This window comes from Aquarana catesbeiana, linkage group LG06 (assembly GCF_042186555.1).
Source record: "Aquarana catesbeiana isolate 2022-GZ linkage group LG06, ASM4218655v1, whole genome shotgun sequence".
Lineage (NCBI taxonomy): Eukaryota > Metazoa > Chordata > Amphibia > Anura > Ranidae > Aquarana > Aquarana catesbeiana.
The window spans coordinates 78,754,834-78,778,116 of NC_133329.1; the positions used below are offsets into that span (position 1 = coordinate 78,754,834).

The 23,283-nt window shown below is 42.3% G+C and overlaps 1 protein-coding gene across 1 annotated transcript in view; it reads left to right on the top strand.

Annotated features, from left to right (window-relative positions):
* The first annotated feature begins 974 nt into the window (after positions 1 to 974).
* The window catches only part of RHBDL1 (rhomboid like 1), a 54,805-nt gene continuing 32,496 nt past the window's right edge, over positions 975 to 23,283 (top strand). Inside the window, exons 1-3 of the mRNA XM_073636285.1 lie at positions 975 to 1,130; positions 7,401 to 7,625; positions 13,758 to 13,906. Of these exons, the coding sequence (XP_073492386.1) occupies positions 1,065 to 1,130; positions 7,401 to 7,625; positions 13,758 to 13,906 (440 nt within the window). The 5' untranslated portion in view covers positions 975 to 1,064. The remainder of the gene's footprint in view (positions 1,131 to 7,400; positions 7,626 to 13,757; positions 13,907 to 23,283) is intronic.

Genomic DNA, 23,283 nt, shown 5'->3' on the forward strand with positions numbered 1-23,283 from the left:
TTGGCCAACAATCCGGTCGTGTGCAGGGGCGGACTGATAACTCATGGGGCCCCCGGGCAATAGGAGATTATGGGGCCCCCGGGCAATAGGAGATTATGGGGCCCCCAGGCAATCAGAGAGTATGGGGCCACACAGTATACACACACACAGTATACAATCACACAGTATACACATACATGTACACACAGTATACACAGACAGATGTAAAAAAAACACAGATTTATACATACTGTCCCTGGTTTTACTGAGGCTGGCAACCCTGATGGGGCCCCTTAGTGGCCCAGGGCCCTCGGGCAGTGCCCTAATCGCTCAATGGTCAGTCCGCCCCTGGTCGTGTGTACGAGGCTTAAGTCATTTCAGTCCAGGAGAGGAACCTGTACAACTGTGCAAGACTGAAGGGAAGGCTGGAGGTCAGAACTAATTGTATTTGCATTGAACTGTTGGGAGATTAATCATAGCTCCCAACTGTCCCTGATATCGAGGGACTGTCCCTGATTTGGAGCAATGTCCCTCTGTCCCTCGTTCCTCCTCATTTGTCCCTCATTTTGGTCTGATCTATATAGTTGTATATAAAATGCACTTTTTATTTATCAAAAAGTGTTTTCCAGTGCTAAACCTTTCATCTGATTTCTAAATGGCTGTATTTGTAAATTCCAAAATCCAATATCAAGGAATAGTAGTGGTAAAAAAAGCATTTGTGGGTTCAACCAATCTTGTTTTTTTTGTACAATTCTCCTTTAAGGGGGCATGGCAAGGGGTGTGCCCTATGCCTGCATACTTTTGCTGATAGGTGTCCCTCATTCCCATCTCAAAAAGTTGGGAGGTATGGATTAATGCCAATAAACTGATAACGTTTAATCCTTGCAGCCTGCTCAAAACTTTGCACCTTATCCGGGAAGTCAGAAAATATTCTGACAGTCAGTAAATATACTCATGTACTGCATAACGATATCAACCCTTTCTCTCAACAGCTCGACCCAGACAACACCGGATTCGTATGTGCAGAGACCTTCACCACCCTGGTGAACAACCATGAGCTGCCCCTGGACCCCGCCAAACTGGAGATGTTATTTGCCCTCTCCCAGGGTAACGAGGAGGGGCAGATCTGCTACCCACAGCTGGTGGACCTGGTGAGTCAAGAATGTGGAAACATTTTAAATAAAGTAAAAAAAAAATATAGGAATTGGGTTTAAAAACTGGAGGAAATAAAATGTGATTGTAGCACCCAAAAACATCACCAATGTACATTGTTAGTGTACATCTGAAAGTTAGTTTTCCTATAGACCTGTTGATGAAAAAAGTTTGTGGGCTGGGTGGTTAGCAGTGTTTCTTCACAGCAATGTGGTCCTGGGTTATACAATTCCAGCAGAGCACTATCTACGTAGAGTTTGTAGGTCTTCCCCATGTTTGTGAGGGCTTCTTCCAGAAGTTCAGGTTTCCCCTCACAATCCAATAATTATATAGTTACTAGAGATGTGATCAACATTAGTTTATTAAAGAGGAACTGCAGTCTGCTCACATAATTTGTAATAAAAACATCTTTGTCATTTCCGAAGCTTCCCTCCAACCACTTTGCATATTATTTTATATATACTGTGATTCTGTACTTGCCAAATATGCTGCTAAAATCTCCCTCCACTGAGTCTGGCTGCAGCCATTTTAACTGTGGGCAGCTGAAGCTGCTGTCTGTTCACTTTCTGGATTTACACAGACACACAGAGGCACACCTCCAGCTCTGCAGCTCTCATTGGTCCTCTTATGACTCCCCCCCCTCCCCCCCCCCTCCATCCTGGCAAACTCTCACAAGAGTGAGAGAGAGAGAGAGAGAGCTGTGCATGATGTCATAAGCCTAGGCTAATGACCAGACAAGAAACAGGAAGTGAGCTGTATAAGGTATTTACTGGCAGAAAAAAAAAATTTTTACTATTCAAAGTTAAAACAACAAGGGCAGAAGATTTAATAGATGGAAAGATGAAAAAATGACTGCTGTCCCTTAAGTTAATAATTTTGTTTTGTCATATTCGTTATTTTAGAATGATTCGTTTTTAGAATTGGTTCTGTATATATAGATTTAGTTGAAGCGGAACTCCACTTTTGTTGAGAAAAAAACAAAACATTCCCCTCTGGGTGATCTCTGTATATTGCAAGGATTATAACAACCTTTGTTGCAGATTCCTATCTTTTGTTATTCTGAAGAAATCCCTGTGTGTTTGTCTGTCCCTCTGTACTGAGTGGGTCTAATGGGAGTTGTTTCATAATTAACTGTCAGGTGTGCAGCTGCAGGGCACTAATGAAGAAATTTGCAGGGCTTGCATCCCTTTAGATGTGCTCCTATTGAAAGCATCTCTCCAAAAATGAAATTTTTGTTGCAGGTGATGCCTGAAATCTGACTTGTACCTTAGGCAGACTAGGCAGAAAAATTGGTGAGCCAATCACACAAGCAGAAAATGATGTTTCTGGGGAGTGGTCAGTACACAGTCCGTGTACAGAACAACTCCAGGTAGCCATATTGCAGTGTATTCTCAGAAAATTACAGTGGCTGCAGATTGATAAGGAAAGGTAATTTTTAATAACATTCAATCACAATATGATTAGTGTCGCAATTATATGCGCTATATTATTTTTTTATACATTTTTTTTCCTCACGAAAGTGGAGTTTATTTATGTATTTTCAAATTGATTCGAATTTTGGAAGACGGTTATATTCATTCTATTCTAATTATTAAATTTTTTATTCTATTCTTTTCTATTATTATTATTATTATTATTTTATTTCACTTTTATACCATACTGTATTTACTGCAATACGTTTCCATTTCGAATTCATTTTTGAATTAAAATTCATTTTCGAATTTGAAAATGAATTTGAAATGGAAAGATATTACAATAAATACAGTAAGGTATAAAAATTAAATATTTTCGAATTTGAAAATGATTACGAAATGGTAACATATTGCACTAAATACAGTAAGGTATAAAAGTGAAAAAAAAAGGATAATGATAAGAATAGAAAAGAATAGATTCAAATTCATTTTCAAATTTTTTTAATTCAAATTCATTTTTGAATTTTTAGAATCTGTTATTTTGTTACGTTATTTTGTTCCGTTATAATGTATTTAGGATTTCTTGATTCGTTACTTATGTGATTCAGAAATTTGGATACATCTGAATCTCAGAATAACCACATTTCGATACGTAATGAAACGAAAAGCACATGCCTAATAGTTACAAAGCTGATAAGGTTGACTAAAGATGTCAGTCCATCCAGTTCAACCTATGTGTGTTTATGTCAATACCATTTCCCATATCCCTGTATATTGTGTTTACTAAGATTTTTTTTTCATTATTGACACTCCCTGCTGACACCACCAAATGTGGAAGGGAGTTCCACATCCTGACAGCTCTGACAGTAAAGACCCTTTTACGCAATTTAAGGTTAAAGTGATATTAAAGTAAACTTTTTATATTTTTTAAAATAAAAAAAACATTTTAGACTTACCTGCTCTGTGTAATGGTTTTGCTTGGGTCTCCCAGTGGTGCTCCTGGCCCCTCCCTCCTGCCTAGTGCCCCAAAGCAAGCAGCTTGCTATGGGGGCACCCAAGCAGGCTTACTCCCAAGCCTTTGCTCTGCATGTCCATTCACATACAGAGCCATCGTTCGGTGCTGCCCCCTCTCTCTTTTCATTGGCTCACTGGCTGTGATTGACAGCAATGGCTCCCGCTGCTGTCTCAGCCAATGAAGAGGGAGAGTCCCTAGAGAGCATCGGGTCCCCAGTGACGTGGCGGGCGCGCGCGCATGCCGCCACCGGCGCGCATGCCCCCTAGTGGCTCGAGAAGGCGATCACGTCATATGACGTCTGCCCAGAACGAGAGCTGCCTCGTCCCACCGTCATATGACAGTGGGCGGGCAGCTAGTGGTTATAGAAGAAGAGAATTGTGTGCTGTATTTAGAGATTTCATAATTTACAGCATCACGAATGTTAATTCTCCATTATGAACCTTAGTTTACAAGACCGACCGCTTCTGCTTCCGAGCATGCGTGTTTGTACTTTGGACTTTTGTCCGATGGACTTGCGTACAGACGATCGGAAAATCCGACAACAAACATTTGTTGGCGGAAAATTTGAGAACATGCTAGCCAACATTTGTTGGCAGAAAGTCCGACAACAAATGTCTGATGGAGCATACACACGGTCGGACTTACTGCCAACAAGCTCACATCCAACATTTCCCGTCGGAAAATCCGATCATGTGTACGGGGCAAAAGAGTTTAGCAAAATACTCTGTACTCTCCCTTTATCACCAAATGAATAACCTTGTAAGAAAACCAAAGCACAGGCAGCACATTGTTTTTAACAACTCTCCTTTAACACAGTCAACGTAGTTTATTTTATTCTTTTAATTTTCCATCACAAACACTGGTTGAAATTCCAGGCGATAGAATGTATTTCTCTGGAGAGTTGAATACAGATTGCTTTTTTCTATATCTCGCTCTTTTCAGGACGGACAGCGTGTCACCTGTCAATCTAGTTCCCGTTGCTCTGGATTAAATGATAAAGCGGTGTTTAGCTGTCTGGATGGAATGGGGAAATAACACTAACCCAGTGGAAATTTTTTTCCATTAAAACGTAAACGTAATTTTTTTCCATTAAAACGTAATTCCGCCTTTGAGCTAATTCTGCGGTGAACTGTGCAGTAAAAACAAAAGGCATAAGTTCGCGTGTCTTAGGCTCAATGCACACTGGACGTTAAAGTAAGGTTATAACAACGCCAGAAGCTTTGGAGTGAGTCTTTCAACGTTTTTTAACGTTTTTGCAATAGTGTTTATTAGCGTTTTTTAGCGTTTTTCCACGTTAGCGTTTAAAAAAAAAAATTTTCTTTTCAATGGATCAAAAACGTAAAAAAAACGCTGGTGAGCCACATTTTTGAGCATTTATCGACGTTTATCAGCGTTTACGAGCATTTGGCTTTTTTGTGGTCAGAAAAACGACTCCTGAACGCGATTTTATGACGTTCAGAAAACAGCCCATAAACTCCACTGCTGATAAATGTTCAAAAACGTCCATGTGTGCATGGACACATAGGATAACATAGAGTGGAGTTTATGGGCTATTAAAAAAAACGCCCAAACTCCAAAAAAACGGCCGTTTATGAGCTCTAGTGTGCATGGAGCCTTACTGTGTGTTTGTATCTTATTGTCTTTTTCGAATCAAAATGTTCAGTTCCTAAATATAAATATGGCGTTGAAATAAACTTGCATTTTTAAAAAAAATGTATTTAACATTTGAGATGTGAGGCCGGGTTCACATATGTGCGGCCGCGGTTCCCAGCATGGGGTCGGGTGCGTTCCTGTTCACTGGTTCAGGTGCAAATCAGGTCTGAATTTTTGCCTGAATTTGCACCTGAATTGGACCCAAACACGCACAGGACCCTTTCAGGGACCTATGTGTACCGGCTCCATTGGGAGCCGGTCACACTCGCATGTCATGCGAACTGGATTCCGGTAAATCTGCATCCAATTCGCAGATATGTGAACCCTGCCTTACTAAATCCTCCCCCCTGCAACAAGAGATATTGTAACAGACTTCCTATATTTCTTTCAGTTTGGTTTTCCATTGCAGTATGTCGTTTCCTCAAATTCAGCATTAAAATCTCTCTCTTGACCTGATTTCTGTCTATAGGGTGGCAACACTGCCTTGCAGGAACACCTGGAGCCCCAGCGTAGCCACCTGTATGTGCACGCTCCCTGCCAAGGCTACATTCCTGTGCATAGCTCCCAACTCTCCCTGATTTCGAGGGACTGTCCCTGATTTGGAGCAATGTCCCTCTGTCCCTCATTCCTCCTGATTTGTCCCTCATTTTGGTCTGATCTATATAGATGTATATAAAATGTACTTTTTATCTTTAAAAAAGTGTTTCCCAGTGCTAAACCTTTTTTCCAAATTCTAAATGGCTGCATTTGTACATTTTAAAAGCCAATATAAAGGAATAGTAGTGGTAAAAAAAAGCCCTTGTGAATTTAATGAACCTTTTTCTTGGGTTAATTCTCCTTTAAGGGGGTGTGGCAGGGGGCGTGTCCCATGTCTACATACGTTTGCTGGTAGGTGTCCCTCATTCCCATCTCAAAATGTTGGGAGGTATGCCTGTGTGCCAATGTTCCATGCAAACAACAAATCGACATAAATAGGAAACTCAAAGCTCAGAAGCACACAGGGCACTATGCGCTTGGCATACAAAGCATGATGGGACATGCAGTCCTGATGTGCAAGGACATGTGACTTAATTCTGACATAAACAGTGTGCACTCCTAAAAGAAGTGGATGGCCACACACTCTAGTAGGATGATTCAAAAAATGTTATTGTAGCAAACTGAACATAAAAGACATCACAGCACTAAAATACTCAAAGACACACATTTCCATGGGTCTTTCGAAAAGTTGCACCCAAAAAAGAAGAAGAAAAAAAATACATCCTTAACATGTATCAAGGACTGTACAGTGGGGCAAAAAAGTATTTGTGGCACTATCCTCCCATTGACACCAACAAAGGAGCACCATTTCTCTCTTAGACACCAACAAAGGGGCACCATTTCTCCCACTGACTCCAACAATGGGGCACCATTTCTCACACTGACCCCAACAATGGGGCACCATTTCTCACATTGACACCAACAAAGGGGCACCATTTCTCCCATTGACACCAACAAAGGGGCACCTTTTCTCCCACTGACCCCAACAATGGGGCACCATTTCACATTGACACCAACAAAGGGGCACCATTTTTCCCACTGACATCAACAATTGGCACTATTCCTCTCACTGATTACAACAATGGGACACTATTTCTCCCACCAATGATGGGGCATTTTCTACTCCCACTGGCCACAGCCTGGCCCCGCTAAAACCTATTAAACAGTAAACTGGCCCTTTGTTTAGTACGTTTGAAGACCTCTGGTCTAGGATAATTGTTCAGGCAACAATGACCCAACTCTAGACTGAGCGCCTTGGAATTATTTATGTTCTAATTTATTTTTACTCTCTTTTGAGTTTTACTCCAGTTCATTTTTTTCACACCTTTGGTTTGCAGCAGTGTTAATGGCTGCACATAGGAGCAGCATAGCGTAGCAAGAAATGTACAACTATGAACAGAATATGTAGTTATGGACTTTGTGTGGACATATAGAAGAGAAAATCAGTTTCTCATCTATGACTCCATATTCTGTTCATAGTTGTACATGATTTTCTAGGATGTGGACATATAGCACACACAGTCTGGGCTTCTCTCCCGTTATAGCATGGCAAGAAAGTGGGTTGGTAAATAACCATGGTACTTGTGCTTGTTACAATTATGTAAATTTCAATAAAGTATTTAAAAAAAAAATTATTCCCAATTCTGCCACAGATAAGCAGCAAGAGGTCCAGCAGCTTCCGAAGAGCCATTAGCAGCGGTCAGCGAGCTCTTCCCCGTGATGTTCTGCTTGACCAGGATGGGCTGGGTGTCTACAAGAGGTTTGTCCGCTATGTGGCCTACGAGATTTTGCCTGGGGAGATGGAGAGACGCTGGTACTTCTACCAACATCGGCCTTGCCCACCGCCCGTCTTCATGGCAGCTGTAACCCTGACTCAGGCAAGTGACCAAATCCAACCTCCTTTTTATATCAGGGCATCAGTACAACCTTCCAAGGCTTGGAAGTGGAACAATGTGGTGATTATAATTTACTACCTACCTTCTTCCATTATGAGTTAGGCTCTTGAAGAATGTTACATAGTTACATAGTAGGTGAGGTTGAAATAAGACTCAAGTCCATCAAGTCCAACCTATGTGTGTGATTATACGTCAGTATTACATTGTATATCCCTGTATGTTGTGGTCGTTCAGGTGCTTATCTAATAGTTTTTTTAAACTATCGATGCTCCCCGCTGAGACCACCGCCTGTGGAAGGGAATTCCTCATCCTTGACGCTCCTACAGTAAAGAACCCTCTACGTAGTTTAAGGTTAAAACTCTTTTCTAATTTTAATGAGTGGCCACGTGTCTTGTTAAACTCTCTTCCGCAAAAAAGTTTTATCCCTATTGTGGGGTCACCAATATGATATTTGTAAATTTAAATCATATCGTCTCTTCTCCAGAGAGAATAAGTTCAGTGCTCCCAACCTTTATTCATAACTAATGTCCTCCACAATCTTTATTAGCTTTCTTGCCCTTCTTTGTACTCGCTCCATTTCCAGTACATCCTTCCTGAGGACTGGTGCCCAGAACTGGACAGCATACTCCAGGTGCGGCCGGACCAGAGTCTTGTAGAGCGGGAGAATTATCGTTTTATTTCTGGAGTTGATCCCCTTTTTTAATGCATGCCAATATTCTGTTTGCTTTGTTAGCAGCAGCTTGGCATTGCATGCCATTGCTGAGCCTATCATCTACTAGGACCCCCAGGTCCTTTTCCATCCTAGATTCCCCCAGAGGTTCTCCCCCCAGTGTATAGATTGCATTCATATTTTTGCCACCCAAATGCATTATTTTACATTTTTCTACATTGAACCTCATGTGCCATGTAGTCGCCCACCCCATTAATTTGTTCAGATCTTTTTGCAAGATTTCCACATCCTGCGGAGAAGTTATTGTTCTGCTTAGCTTAGTATCAAAATCTGCAAATACAGAGATTGAACTGTTTACCCCATCCTCCAGGTCGTTTATGAACAAATTAAATAGGATTGGTCCCAGCACAGAACCCCGGGGAACCCCACTACCCACCCCTGACCATTCCGAGTACTCCCCATTTATCACCACCCTCTGAACACGCCCCTGTAGCCAGTTTTCAATCCATGTACTCACCATATGGTCCATGCCAATGGACCTTATTTTGTACAGTAAATGTTTATGGGGAACTGTGTCAAATGCAAAATCCAGATACACCACGTCTACGGGCCTTCCTTTATCTAGATGGCAACTCACCTCCTCATAGAAGGTTAATAGATTGGTTTGGCAAGAACGATTCTTCATGAATCCATGCTGATTACTGCTAATGATATCATTCTTATTACTAAAATCTTGTATATAGTCCCTTATCATCCCCTCCAAGAGCTTGCATACAATTGATGTTAGGCTCACAGGACTGTGCTCTCTGTAGTCTCTTCTCCTGGGACCCTCCAGGGAAGCAGCCTTACACAGGGAACTCTTGGCCTGGCCTGAAAGGCCTTTTGCAATCCGCCCTAGCCCCCACCTTCATAAGGGACAGAAAGACTACAGCCAGCTCTTCCTTTGTGCAGGTTTACTGCTCCTGGCCTCCGGCTCTATCCATGGCCTACACATTCTGGTTATATCCACATATCTCTGGGGTGTTTAGTTCCCATGCCCCAAGTGCTACTAGGACTCCTCCCAACATGGCTTATAACAGGACACTGACTCACCCATGACATCACTGCAGGAGGGCTCTACCTAAAAGGGGCCTAGCACCTGATGACCCTACTTACTATAACCAAACACTATTCTGGTACAGAGCCACCTAGTTGCAAAATACCTAACTGCACCTTTCTACAAGTACATAAATTGATGTGCTTGGTGCATATGAAGGAGAGCATGGCCACATAACAATCATTTATACACTCATCGGCCACTTTTTATTAGGTACACCTGTTCAATTGCTTGGTAAAACAAATTGCTAATCCGCCAATCACATGGCAGCAACTCAATGCATTTAGGCATCTAGATGTGGTGAAGGTGACTTGCTGAAGTTAAAACGGAGCATCAGAATGAAGAAGAAAGGGGATTTAAGTGACTTTGAAGGTGGCATGGTTGTTGGTGCCAGACGGGCTGATTTGAGGATTTCAAAAACTGCTGATCTACTGGGATTTTCACACACAACCATCTCTCGGGTTAACAGAGAATGGTCCAAAAAAGAGAAAATATCCAGTGAGCGGAAGTTGTGGGGATGAAAATTCCTTTGATATCAGAGATCCAAGGAGAATGGGCAGACTGGTTTGAGATGATAGAAAGGCAACAGTAACTCAAATAACCACTCCTTACAACCAAGGTATGCAGAACACCAAACCATACACCACATAACACATCAAACCTTGAAGCAGATGGGCTACAGCAGCAGAAAACCACACCAGGTGCCACTCCTGTCAGCTAAGAACAGGGAACTAAGTCTCGATTTCAGCTGCAACATTCAGATGGTGGGGTCAAAATATACAACTTATAATAATAAATAAACAATAAACAACATAAAATCATGGATCCATCCTGCCTTGTATCAACGGTTCAGGCTGGTGGTGGTGTAATGGTGTGGGGGATTCTTTTTTGGCACACTTTGGGCCCCTTAGTACCAATTGAGCATCCTTTAAACCACACGGCCTACCTGAGTATTGTTGCTGACCATGTCCATCCTTTTTAACACTACAGTGTCCCCATCTTCTGATGGCTGCAGCAGGATAATGTACCATGTCACAAAGCTCAAATCATCTCACCACTGGTTTCTTGAATATGACTGTACTCCAATGACCTCCACATTTACCAGATCCCATCCAATAAAGCACCTTTGGGATGTGGTGGAACGGGAGATTTGCATCATGGATGAGCAGCTGACAAATCTGCAGCAACTGTGTGATGAGATCATGTCAATATGGGCAAAAATCTCTGAGGAATGTTTCCAACACCTTGTTGAATTTATGCCATGAAGAATGAAGGCAATTCTGAAAGTGGAGGTCCACCCTAAAAAAAAAAAAAAAAAAAAAAAAAACATAAAAACGCTCCTCAGGCTTCATGCACACGAGACACTGGTGCAAACTCTTCTGAACACGTTTTTAAAAGCTGAAACCAGTGTTTAGAAACGCCCACGTTTGCATGCCGCGTTTAGCCGCGTTTTACCGCGTTTGCGTCTAGAAGCGTCTGCAGAGCAGAGAATGACATTTTGCGACCCAATTTTGGGGCCCCGTATCTCGAGGTCACTTGGTGCTAGGAACCCCAAATTTGGTGTGCTAACACAGTCGAACTAGCACTACAACATATCCAAATTTGGGGTTCATGGCACCAAGTGGCCCAGAGATTTTGTGCCCCAAATTCGGGTTGCAAAATGTCAAGCACTTCTACAGCAGAGAATGACAATTTCCGACCTGAATTTGGGGCCCCATATCTCAGGGCCACTTAGTGCTAGGAACCCCACATTTGTGGAACTAGCACTACAAACAAATTTGGGGTTCCTAGCACCAAGTGGCCCCCGAGATATGGGGCCCCAAAGTTTGGTCACAAAATGTCATTCTCTGCTGCAGAAAAGTGCTTGACATTTTGCGACCCAACTTTGGGGCCCTGTATCACGGGGCCCCTTGGTGCTAGGAACCCCAAATTTGGACATGTTGTAGTGCTAGTTCCACTGTGTTAGCACACCAAATTTGGGTACAGTTTACAGATATGAGGCCCCAAAGTCGGGGTCTCAAAATGTCATTCTCTGCTGCAGTTTACCATCATATATCTGTGTTTTCTGGTCCAAAAAATAGGGTTCCTTAAAAAACACTTATAAACGCAAACGCAGGTAAACGCGGGTACCGGCATTTAGCAGTGTTTAGCCACGTTTGGCGTCTGAACGTGGAAAACTTTTGCGTCTGAACCCATTTTTTTGCTTCTGGAAAAACGAGGTTAAACACAACTGCCTAAAAACGCCAAAAAACGAGACTGTGTACATGGACACATAGGATAACATTGAATGAGTTCAGGGGCAGTTTAAAAAAGTGTCCAACTGCCTCTGAACGTGCGTTTAACAGCGTCTTGTGTGCATGAGGCCTTAAAATACATTAAAAAACATAAAAAAAAAAGTTTTTAATTACCAGAAATGCCTGTTGCTAGGTAGATCGTCCTAATCTGCCACTTCCTATTCCGCGGTGATCTTCATTCTTCTCCTCCTCGCATTGTTTTCTAGGAAATTTGGGCGCGGTGTCTTCTGGGACCTGTGTGTGTCACAGAAGACAGCCGGCCCATTCACAAATCGCCGGGGGGACTCGCGCATGCGCAGTAGGAAACAGGCAGTGAAGCCGCAAGGCTCCACTGCCTGTTTCAAAATGTGGACAAGGAAAGATTACTCCTGCGCTTGTGAGGGTGTATTAGGTCTGGAATGGTAGTATTGTAAGCTGTAGAGGAACTGAAAGAGATGGTGTTGCGTGTCCCGCTGCCCAAACTGACCCCGGGGTGGTCAGAGTAAGACTATATGGAGAAGGATGGATGGAGGGCGCGTGATCAATTGCTCACATCAAAATGTATATAATTTATTCATATGTAATCAAATAAAAACAAATAGATAATACCAATACTACGTATCATGCAAACAGGTAACAAAATATGCAAAACAATCAAATTATTAATAGGTTAAAAGTAGCACAAGCCCATGTTAAGGTGAGCGTTTAAAATCGGCTGACGCGTTTCGAGGATAACCTCTTCATCAGAGCCTTGAGAACCAGGGCACAGTCTGTATCGGCCGGTAGGCCAACATGTGTACATAAAAAGGAATGGCTAGTTGGGAGCTGTAGCCTGTGATGAATAGTTAGCTTTTCTGAGTTCCATACCAGTCCACGTTCAAGCGTTCTTTTCCGAGGCCAAGATGCTGAGAGAGGCTCCCCTTGTGGCTAAGCGCAGTATACCCCTGAAGGTGGTACAGGGGGTATAGGGCTCAAAGAAGCACGGGTTGCCAGCAGGTTGAGAAGGCTTGAGCTGATGATCACTTGCAGACTTTGCTTGAGAAAACGACAAGGAGTAATCCGGACACTAGTAAAAGCCTGGCTGAGGGTAGAACACAGGAGAGCAGATTGGAGGCCAGCTGAGGGTCAATCACAGGTAAGTGATAAGCCAAGCCAGGGGTCAAACACTGGTAATCAGGCAGGTGCAAGTATAGCAAAGTCCATGAGCCAGGCCGGGAGGGTCAAACACTGGAAAGGAGATGAGAGCAGGTCAGGAGGCAAGCCAAGGTCACAACAGGAATTACTTGAAAGTATTAAACAGGAACAGGGAAGATCTGAAGACTATCCAGCCTGCCTGTTTCCCTTAGTGAGGATAGCGGCGCCGGCACACGATACGAGGGACGGATCGGCCTCAGGGGGGGGGGGGGGGGGGGGCGCGAACATTGCGGGCGCCCTGGACAGATAAGTGTTCTTATTAAAAGTCAGCAGCTACAGTGTTTGTAGCTGCTGACTTTTAAAAACTTTTTACGGCTGGAACACCGCTTGAAGGCAAAAGGGGGTCCAACCCGGTACTAGCAAGGTGTACCTAATAAAGTGTCCAGTGAGTGTATATCCAACAGGTGGATGGAAATCCAAGAGCCCTTATATCATAACGCAAAAGGTCAACTTCTGATGTAATAACATGAACAGACTGTGCCTAAAGTACTTCACAACCTCATACCAAATGACAATGTAGAGTGTCTATCAAGAGGGACAGATAGAAATAACATGGGTATGGGAGGACAGGGCCAGGATGCCATGTAAAAACAAAGGTGATATCTAATGGGGGGTTAGAAGTTGGGAAGGGGAGGGGGGAGGAGGGAAAAGGGAAGAAGGATAGAGGAGAAGGTGCCCTAAGTGAGGAAATACACCTCTGTTGTCATATGGTTGGCCATTTGAAAATAGTCAACGTTCGGCTAAAACAGATGGACCTGAACAGGATGAATAACATGATTTTTAATTAAAAAAATAAGGTCACCTCAATGATGTCCATCCTAAGAGTTTGATAGTCTGTTGTTCTTCATCTATGGTCCTCAAAGCTGTCTTCTCCTCTCTAGATCATAGTATTCCTCTGTTACGGGGTCAAACTGAACAAGTGGGTTTTACAGACGTACCACCCCGAGTACATGAAGAGTCCGCTGGTCTACCACCCGGGGCATCGGGCCAGAGCTTGGCGTTTCCTCACCTACATGTTCATGCATGTTGGGTAAGTTTTGTTCCTCAATGGTATAACTAATAACTATCTACTATTACTTTTTATACTCTACAACTAACCAACACCCTAGGAAGGGGTGTTCTACTCACCACAGTTTAGGACCTGAGGATACCGGCTGGTAAAGCGGAACTGGGGTCTTTTTTTTTTTTTTTTTTATATTTGTAAAAGGGGTTATATAAAGAGTCACCTAATATCATTAAACCTGTCAACATGTGTTACTATATGAAAATCTTTGAAGTAGTTTGCATTTACGTATGTGCATGGGGAGAGCCAGATTGGCTCATTACATAGGCAAAGGTTGTGACTTCTCTTATCACAGCGCCCTGCCTCAGTACTCTTCTCATGAGCCCTCAGTTCTGATGCCAGCAGTGGGCGGGCTTTTGGGAGGAGTTATGCAAATATCAAAATGAGTTGATGGGTGGTTGTCAGTTTTGGAAGAGTGGACATTCCCCGGCGGGGTGTATTTGCATTCAGGCTGCCCTAGGTAATGCCCACATGTGATGTTGAGACCTCCATGAATGAACTGAAGGAGCTAGGTGATGCTGGGCATCATCCAGCCAGGAAATGAGTCGGACTCTATCTGACCCGCTGCAGCTTCTATTGCACATTGTGAATAGCTCATAGTGTTCAGCAAAATTATTGTAAGCCATTTACAGTGCAGGAGAGGAGCCGGTACAACTGTGCCAGACTAAAAGCTGGAGTTCACCTATTGTGCCAAGACAGCGACAATTTTTTTTCCCTGTTTTCTGACTGCCTCTCTTGGCGAATCTATACAGGTCTGTATGAATTACAGACAGATGTAGGTGCTTTCCCACCTCCAGTGACAGGAGCTGTAAACAGGAGATCAAATTACACCAAGCTGTTCACAGCACAGCAGTAAAATAGCAGAATTCTCCATGGCCCCTGCTGCTGGCTGAAAAAGATAAATCATATTCCTATGCAATGCTTTAGATTTTAAAACTAGGTTTATATGAATTGAAATATTTTTTAAAATTTAATTTTTTAGTCCCAAATGCAATGATAAAGATAAAGATTATATATATATATATATATATATATATATATATATATATGTATATATATATATATATATATATATATATATATATATATATATATATATATATATTATATAAGATAACATGATAACGACCCCAAACACACCTCCAAGATGACCACTGCCTTGCTAAGGAAGCCGAGGGTAAAGGTGATGGACTGGCCAAGCATGTCTCCAGACCTAAACCCTATTGAGCATCTGTGGGGCATTCTCAAATGGAAGGTGGAGGAGCACAAGGTCTCTAACATCCACCAGCTCTGTGATGTCATCATGGAGGAGTGGAAGAGGACTCCAGTGGCAACCTGTGAAGCTCTGGTGAACTCCATGCCCAAGAGGGTTAAGGCAGTGCTGGAAAATAATGGAAGCCACAGAAAATATTGACATTTTGGGCCCAATTTGGACATTTTCACTTAGGGGTGTACTCACTTTTGTTGCCAGCGGTTTAGACATTAATGGCTGTGTGTTGAGTTATTTTGAGGGGACAGCAAATTTACACTGTTATACAAGCTGTACACTCACTACTTTACATTGTAGCAAAGTGTCATTTCTTCAGTGTTGTCACATGAAAAGATAAAACATATAATAATATATAATATAATAATATATATAATAAAATATTTACTAAAATGTGAGGGGTGTACTCACTTTTGTGAGATACTGTATATATATATATATATATATATATATATATATAAAATTCTATAATACCCCCTCAATTAAAAAAAAGTTTTGCCCGTCGTCCTCACTTCACCCCCCTACGTCATAGCCGGGTCCCTCTGGCCCTCCTCTGTGTTTGGCAGCAGCTGATCGTTATCCCGATTTCGGAATCAAAGCCCGGCGACTGAAGAGATTCTCTTTGTGCCTTTATCGTGGCAGATAAACAAGAAGATTTTTTTGACATGTTTTATGAGTCTCCATGGTAACCAGGTACTTGAGACTCGGCTCTGGGGCTGCTTTCCTGACTTTTAATGGCTTCTTTTGCATTTGAAAAATGTATCAGTTGCTTTTGAAAAAGAAAAAGCTCTTCATATATGTTTTTTTTTTTTGGTCGGTACTGAAGAACAAAAATGTTACTATTCTGAAAGCGCAAAAGTACTCTTTTGTGCCGCATAACCACAGCCAGGTTGGCAACCTGACTTTTTCCTGCTGTGGTTAAAGCTGAACTCCGGGCCCACATTGCAGGGGGGTAAATGCTCCCTTTTTGTCAAGGGGTTCGGAAAGCCAAGATATACTCACCTAATCCACCCATCCTTCCAGCACAAGACTGGTTTCTTTGGCGACTCCCCTCCATGGTCCAGCGGCCTTGTGTTGTAGACTGTTCCTGACGTCATCGTGCCCCTAGACCTGATCTGGACATGAAGGCGTCAGGAACAGTCCACTACTGGATGTGGGGGAGAGACATTTTGTGTTCACCCCTAGACAAAACGAGCAGTTAACCCATACATTGCAGGGACAGCCCCACTGCATGGGGAAAAAAATTGCCCGTCGTTGGCCTTTAAACCTGAAGTCCAGGTATGAATATTTTTGCATAGATACATGGACAGCATAGTCCAAGCTGGATCAATGTAACAATGAATAAAATATCCTTATCTGGAATTCTTCTTTACCCACTTGCCTACTGGGCACTTTCACCCCCTTCCTGCCCAGGCCAATCTTCAGCTTTCAGCGCTCTCACACTTTGAATGACAATTGCGCGGTTATGCAACACTGTACCCAAATGAGATTTTTCTCATGTTTTTCACACACTTTTGTTGATATTTAATCAGCACTGGGTTTTTAATATCTGCTAAACAAATGAAAATAGACCACAAATTTTTCATAGTTTGTTATAAAATTTTGCAAACAGGTAATTTTTCTCCTTCACTGACGGGCGCTGATGAGGCTGCACTGATGGGCACTGATAGCTGGCATTTATGGGCACTGATGAGGCTGCACTGATAGGTGGCACGGATGGGCTCTGATAGGCGACACTGAAGGGCACTGATAGGTGGCACGGATGGGCTCTGATAGGCGACACTGAAGGGCACTGATAGGTGGCACGGATGGGCTCTGATAGGCGACACTGAAGGGCACTGATAGGTGGCACGGATGAGCTCTGATAGGCGACACTGAAGGGCACTGATAGGCGGCACTGATAGGGGGCACTGATGGGTACTGATAGGTTAGGTGGTGCTGATGGGCACTGATAGGGGACACTGATAAGCAGCACAAGCGGCACTGATGGACACTGATAGCTGGCATTTATGGCCACTGATGAGGAGGCACTGATGAGGAGGCACTGATGAGGCTGCACTGATAAGTGGCACAGTTGGGCTCTGATAGGCGACACTGAAGGGCATTGATAGGCGGCACTGATGGGTACTGATAGGTGGTGCTGATGGGCACTGATAGGGGACACTGATAAGCAGCACTGATAGGTTTTACTGATTAGGAGGCACTGATTGGCAGCACTGATGGGCACTGATTGGCAGCACTGGTGGGCACTGATAATCAGGACACTGACAATCAGTGCCCTGATTATCAGTGCTGATGTCCCTTTAACACATGGCAGTTATCAGATCTCTTTTTCTCTTTTCTGCTGTCAGCATGAGGAAAGAAAAGCAGATAACCGGCTTGTGTTTAAATCAGTGATCAGCTGCGATTGGACACAGCTGATCATGTGATAAAGGGCCGCTGTGATTGGCCCTTTACCCCACTCTGTGATCAGCTGAGCCTGAAGGCAGCATGATCACGGGAGGATATCAATAGACTCCCTCCCTACAAAGTGAGCCCACGCTGTAGCTGTCATTCAGCTATAGCGCAGGTGGGAAGGGGTTAAAGTGATTGTAAACAATCACCTGGTAAAACAACCCATTCAGTATAAAATAGAAATTAAAGGCAAAACATTTATATATAAATGTAAAAAACATTATATATACAAAATTTCCCCCTAATTAAACTGATCACATTCCCTCTGTTCTCAGATGCATAAGAGCTGGGGAAGAGAAACAGCAGCACACTGAACTTCCCAGTAAATAGTTGTGGGGGGGCGTGTCAGGACAAGTCTGATCATTGAAGACTGGGAATAGATCTAAAGAACTGACCACGTTGTGCTCACCTGCTTAGTGTGGTCAGTTTTTAACAGGAAAGCAGAGGGACTGGCAGGAACACCAGGGATTTCACACAAAGGAAGCAATATAAAGAGAACAGGATACTTTTTCATACAAGTACATGGTACAGCAGGCACATATCAGGAATATGAAATGCTTGGTTTACATATTCTTAAAGCAATATAGCTGGATCAACACTCTCCTTGCTCTGGACGGGAAAGGAGAAGCAGCACATTGAGGTTCTCCTCCCTCTGTTCTCTCCTCCTGTCAGCATGTTCCTTGTTGGCACACTTGCGCTGGAGCCCACCTGATTGGCCTCTAGCTCTGCTTCCCTTATTCCAAGTTCTGCTATGTAGGGGTATATGACTGAAATGTCAACTGTAGGTGCTTACAGAAGTAGTAAAAATAAATAAATAAATAAATGCACCAATTTTCACAAAAAAACAAATGCATTTTTTAAAAAAATCTGCTTGGAGTTTCACTTTAAGGCCCCGTGTGCATTTCTGCAGCCAAGATGAGACAGCTGCAGTACACAGCCACTCATAGTAAAGAATGGCTACACGCGGGTGTACGCGGTACTTGTGCATATTCCCCGCCGTCATAAATCCTGAAATGTGTACAAGCCACAGGATTTACGCTGTGCGCGCATGTGGGGTTGTGTAAGCTTGCCGTATACCCCTATACATTTAGCATACAGCATATACAGTATATACTCAGTTTGATCGAATCCAATGTAAATCGAGTCTAAAACGATTCAGTTGTTTGTATATTCAATCGTTTTGCTCAAATCACACATCAATCAGATAATAAAATCGAAGTGCGTATGGCCGCCATTGGAAATCTACTTATCCTTTAACCGTCTGGTTGCTCCCCTTTACACAAAACCTTGTTTTTCCATCACACCGAAGTTGTCCATTCACCCCCCTTCCTGTCCTTTCTTCCTACATACCATACTGCTTTCCCATCATCCTCTGCTGCTCTATTGTAGCTTCTAGGGCCTATTTCTTGCATTGATCCTGAGGCCTTGGCGGCTGTTGTTATGGTAACCGGAGCACAAAACGGTGACGTCCTCATTATGTTCGGCATTGTTGTGCTTACTAGTAGAGTAACATCTCTATCTCAGGACCATGGACAGTTCTGTCTGATGACCGGCCTTTTGTTCCTGAGAGTTATTTTTAATACTGTACAGTATAATACGGCAGGCGCTTTCCCCTGACATCCATTGATCGCTGTGTTCTCCTGGTATGTCAGCACAGAGTCTTTAAGTCTTTTTTTTTTCTGTATATATATATATATATATATATATATATATCTATATCTATAACTCTAGATATAGATATATATATATACCGTATATACTCGAGTATAAGTCGAATTTTTCAGCACATTTTTTTGTGCTGAAAGTGCCCCCCTCGACTTATACTCGAGTCAAGCACTTTTCATTTTTCTTTTCCGAACTGACTTTGGGGCCCCGTATCTCAGGGTCACTTGGAGCTAGGAACCCCAAATTTGGTGTGCAAACCCAGTAGAAATGGTACCACAACATTTTCAAAGCTGGGGTTCCTAGCACCAAGTGGCCCCGAGATATGGGGCCCCAAAATCGGTTCGGAAAATGTCATTCTCTGTTGCAGAACAGTGCTTGACATTTTCTGAACTGACTTTGGGGCCCCGTATCTCAGGGCCACTTGGAGCTAGGAACCACAAATTTGGTGTGCAAACCCAGTGGAACTGGTACCACAACATATCCAAAGCTGGGGTTCCTAGCCCCGAGATATGGGGCCCCGGGATATGGGGCCCCAAAATCGGTCCAGAAAATGTAATTCTCTGCTGCAGAAAAGTGCTTGACATTTTCTGAACCTGTATCTCGGGGCCACTTGGTGCTAGAAACCCCAGCTTATGTTGTGGTACCAGTTCCACTGGGTTTGCACACCAAATTTGGGGTTCCTAGCACCAAGTGGCCCTGAGATACGGGGCCCCAAAGTCAGTTCGGAAAATGAAATTTTTTGCTGAAGAAAAGCCACTTGGTGCTGGAAACCCCAGCTTTGGATATTTTATGGTGCTAGTTCCACTGGGTTTGCACACCAAATTTGGGGTTCCTAGCACCAAGTGTCCCTGAGATATGGGGCCCCAAAGTCGGTCAACTGTGTCCATCTGCAGCAATGTCATTTCGGGACCCTTTGGGTTCAGAGACCCCAAATTTTGGCTGCAGCTAGGGGGCATCTAGGAACCCTTAACTACCAAGTTTGAAGTTCAGGGGACCTATGGCTGCAAATGGGCACAGTAAGGCATGCAAATGGGCACAGTGAGGCTGAAATGGGCACAGTGAGGCATGCAAATGGGCACAGTGAGGCTGCAAATGGGCATTGTTGACCCTCTTACAGTAGCTGTGCATTTCTCACCCTCGTCTTATACTCAGGTCAATAAGTTTTTCCCATTTTTTTGTGGTAAATTAGGGCCTCGACTTATACTCGGAACGACTTATACTCGAGTATATACGGTATATATATATATATATATATATAGATATAAATATCTATATCTAGATATCTATATATATATAGATATATATCTATATATAATATATATACATATCTATATATATTATAGGCGGGACATCTATGCCGTATCTTACTCTTGCTGTAGAGATTCACATCTGATGTGGTACTCCCGCTTCCACCATATACAGAGGCGTAGCTTGAAGCTTGTGGGCCCCGATACAAAAACCACCCACCACTTCCACCGTGTGTGCAGATACACCCCTGGAGCTAGGGGCGGGGTTGCGATTGTGACCCCTGCAACCCCTTATGCTACACCCATGACCATATATATATATATATATATATATATATATATATATATATATATATACATATATATATATATATATATATATATATATATACATATATATATATATATATATATATATATACATATATATATATATATATATATATATACATATATATATATATATATATATATATATATATACACATATATATATATATATATATATATATATATATATATATATATATATATATATATATATATATATATATATATATATATATATATATATATATATATATATATATAAAACAAAAAAATTGGAGATGCAATCTCAATTTCTATTCAAAGCGTTTTACTTCATTTTTCATGCATATACAAGTAACGACTGCACAGTTTCAGACAGGAACTCCGTCCTTCATCAAGTTGCATGTGTGATGTTCAACATACTAATCACCTTTATTGGCTAATGCATCTAAGCCAACTACGAGTAGTACACACATAGTTACATAGTAGGTGAGGTTGAAAAAAGACCATCAAGTCCAACCTATGTGTGTGATTATACATCAGTATTACATTGCATATCCCTGTATGTTGTGGTCGTTCGGGTTCTTATCTAATAGTTTTTTGAAACTATCGATGCCCCCCGCTGAGAACACCGCCTGCGGAAGAGGATTCAACATCTTTGCCGCTCTTACAGTAAAGAACCCTCTACGTAGTTTAAGGTTAAACCTCTTTTCTTCTAATTTTAGTGAATGACCACGTGTCTTATTAAACTCCCTTCCGCAAAAATTTTTTATCCCTATTGTGGGGTCACCAGTATGGTATTTATACATTGAAATCATATCCCCTCTCAAGCGTCTCTTCTCCAGAGAGAATAAGTTCAGTGCTCGCAACCTTTCCTCATAACTAATATCCTCCAGACCCTTTATTAGCTTTGTTGCCCTTCTTTGTACTTGCTCCATTTCCAGTACATCCTTCCTGAGGACTGGTGCCCAGAACTGGACAGCATACTCCAGGTGAGGCCGGACCAAAGTCTTGTAGAGCGGGAGAATTATTGTTTTATCTCTGGAGTTGATCACCTTTTTAATGCATGCCAATGTTCTGTTTGCTTTGTTAGCACGAGCTTGACATTGCATGCCATTGCTGAGCCTATCATCTACTAGGACCCCCAGGTGTATACACCGCTCCTAAAGCACCCCTGCCCATTGAAATCAATGGGGCAATGCCACCAAACCACTGGGAGAGCGCCGCCGCTGCAGCGGCGGCGCGCGGGCAGTTTTAACCCTTTTTCGGCCGCTAGCGGGGGTCAAAAACGCCCCGCTAGCAGCCAAATAGCGCCGCTAACACGACGGTAAAGCGTGGCTAAAAGTAGCGGTGCTTTACCGCCGACGCCTCAGTGTGAAAGCACCCTAAACCTCATTTACCATGTAGTTGCCCACCCATTAATTTGTTCAGATCTTTTTGCAAGGTTTCCAGATCCTGCGGAGAAGTTATTGCCCTGTATTCCTTCACCAATCTTCTAATTAACAATTTACTTCATTATACCTCTTGCATGTTTATCATTGCACAATGAAAAAACATCATTTCAAATAAGAAAAACAAACAAGAAAAAAAAAGAACAGTAAATGTAAGTGAAAAATATAAATAAATAAAGCTAAAACCCCAAATCCTTGAAAACAACAAACCAAAAAAAATCGATAGCATCTAGTGCTGTATCTCTATCCCGTTGACCCAATATGGGCTAAACAACGTAGAAAAACGTGTTGTCTTTTTAGAGCGAAGAAAGATGATTTTTGAAATATCGGGCGGTGTATGCTGTACATGAGATGTAATTGGGAATGATTTTGTAAAGATATAATATTAAGAGCAGGGTTTTCCCCTTATACTGTTTGTTTGAATAGCAGAATGTTTTTCTATGTTCTTTAGCCCATATTTGCTCAAGGGGATAGAGATACAGCACTAGATGCTATAGATTTTTTGGTTTGTTGTTTTCAAGGATTTGGGGTTTGAGCTTTATTTATTTATATTTTTCAGCTACATTTATTTTTCTTTTGTTTTTTTGTTTGTTTTTCTTATTTCAATTAATGTTTTTTCATTGTGCAATGATAAACATGCAAGAGGTATAATGATGTAAATGATTAATTAGAAGATTAGTGAAGGAATACTCGTAGTTGGCTTAGATGCATTAGCCAATAAAGGTGATTAGTATGTTGAACATCACACATGCTACTTGATGAAGGACGGAGTGTGTCTGTGTAGTCGTTACTTGTATATGCATGAAAAATTAAGTAAAACGCTTTTGAATAGAAAGTGAGATTGCGCCCTGGTTCACATTGATGCTACTTTCAAAGTAGCAAGGTCAGCGCGATTCCAGGTGCTACTTGATAGGCATCTGTGTGGCTTCATACACAGATGTCTATTGAAGT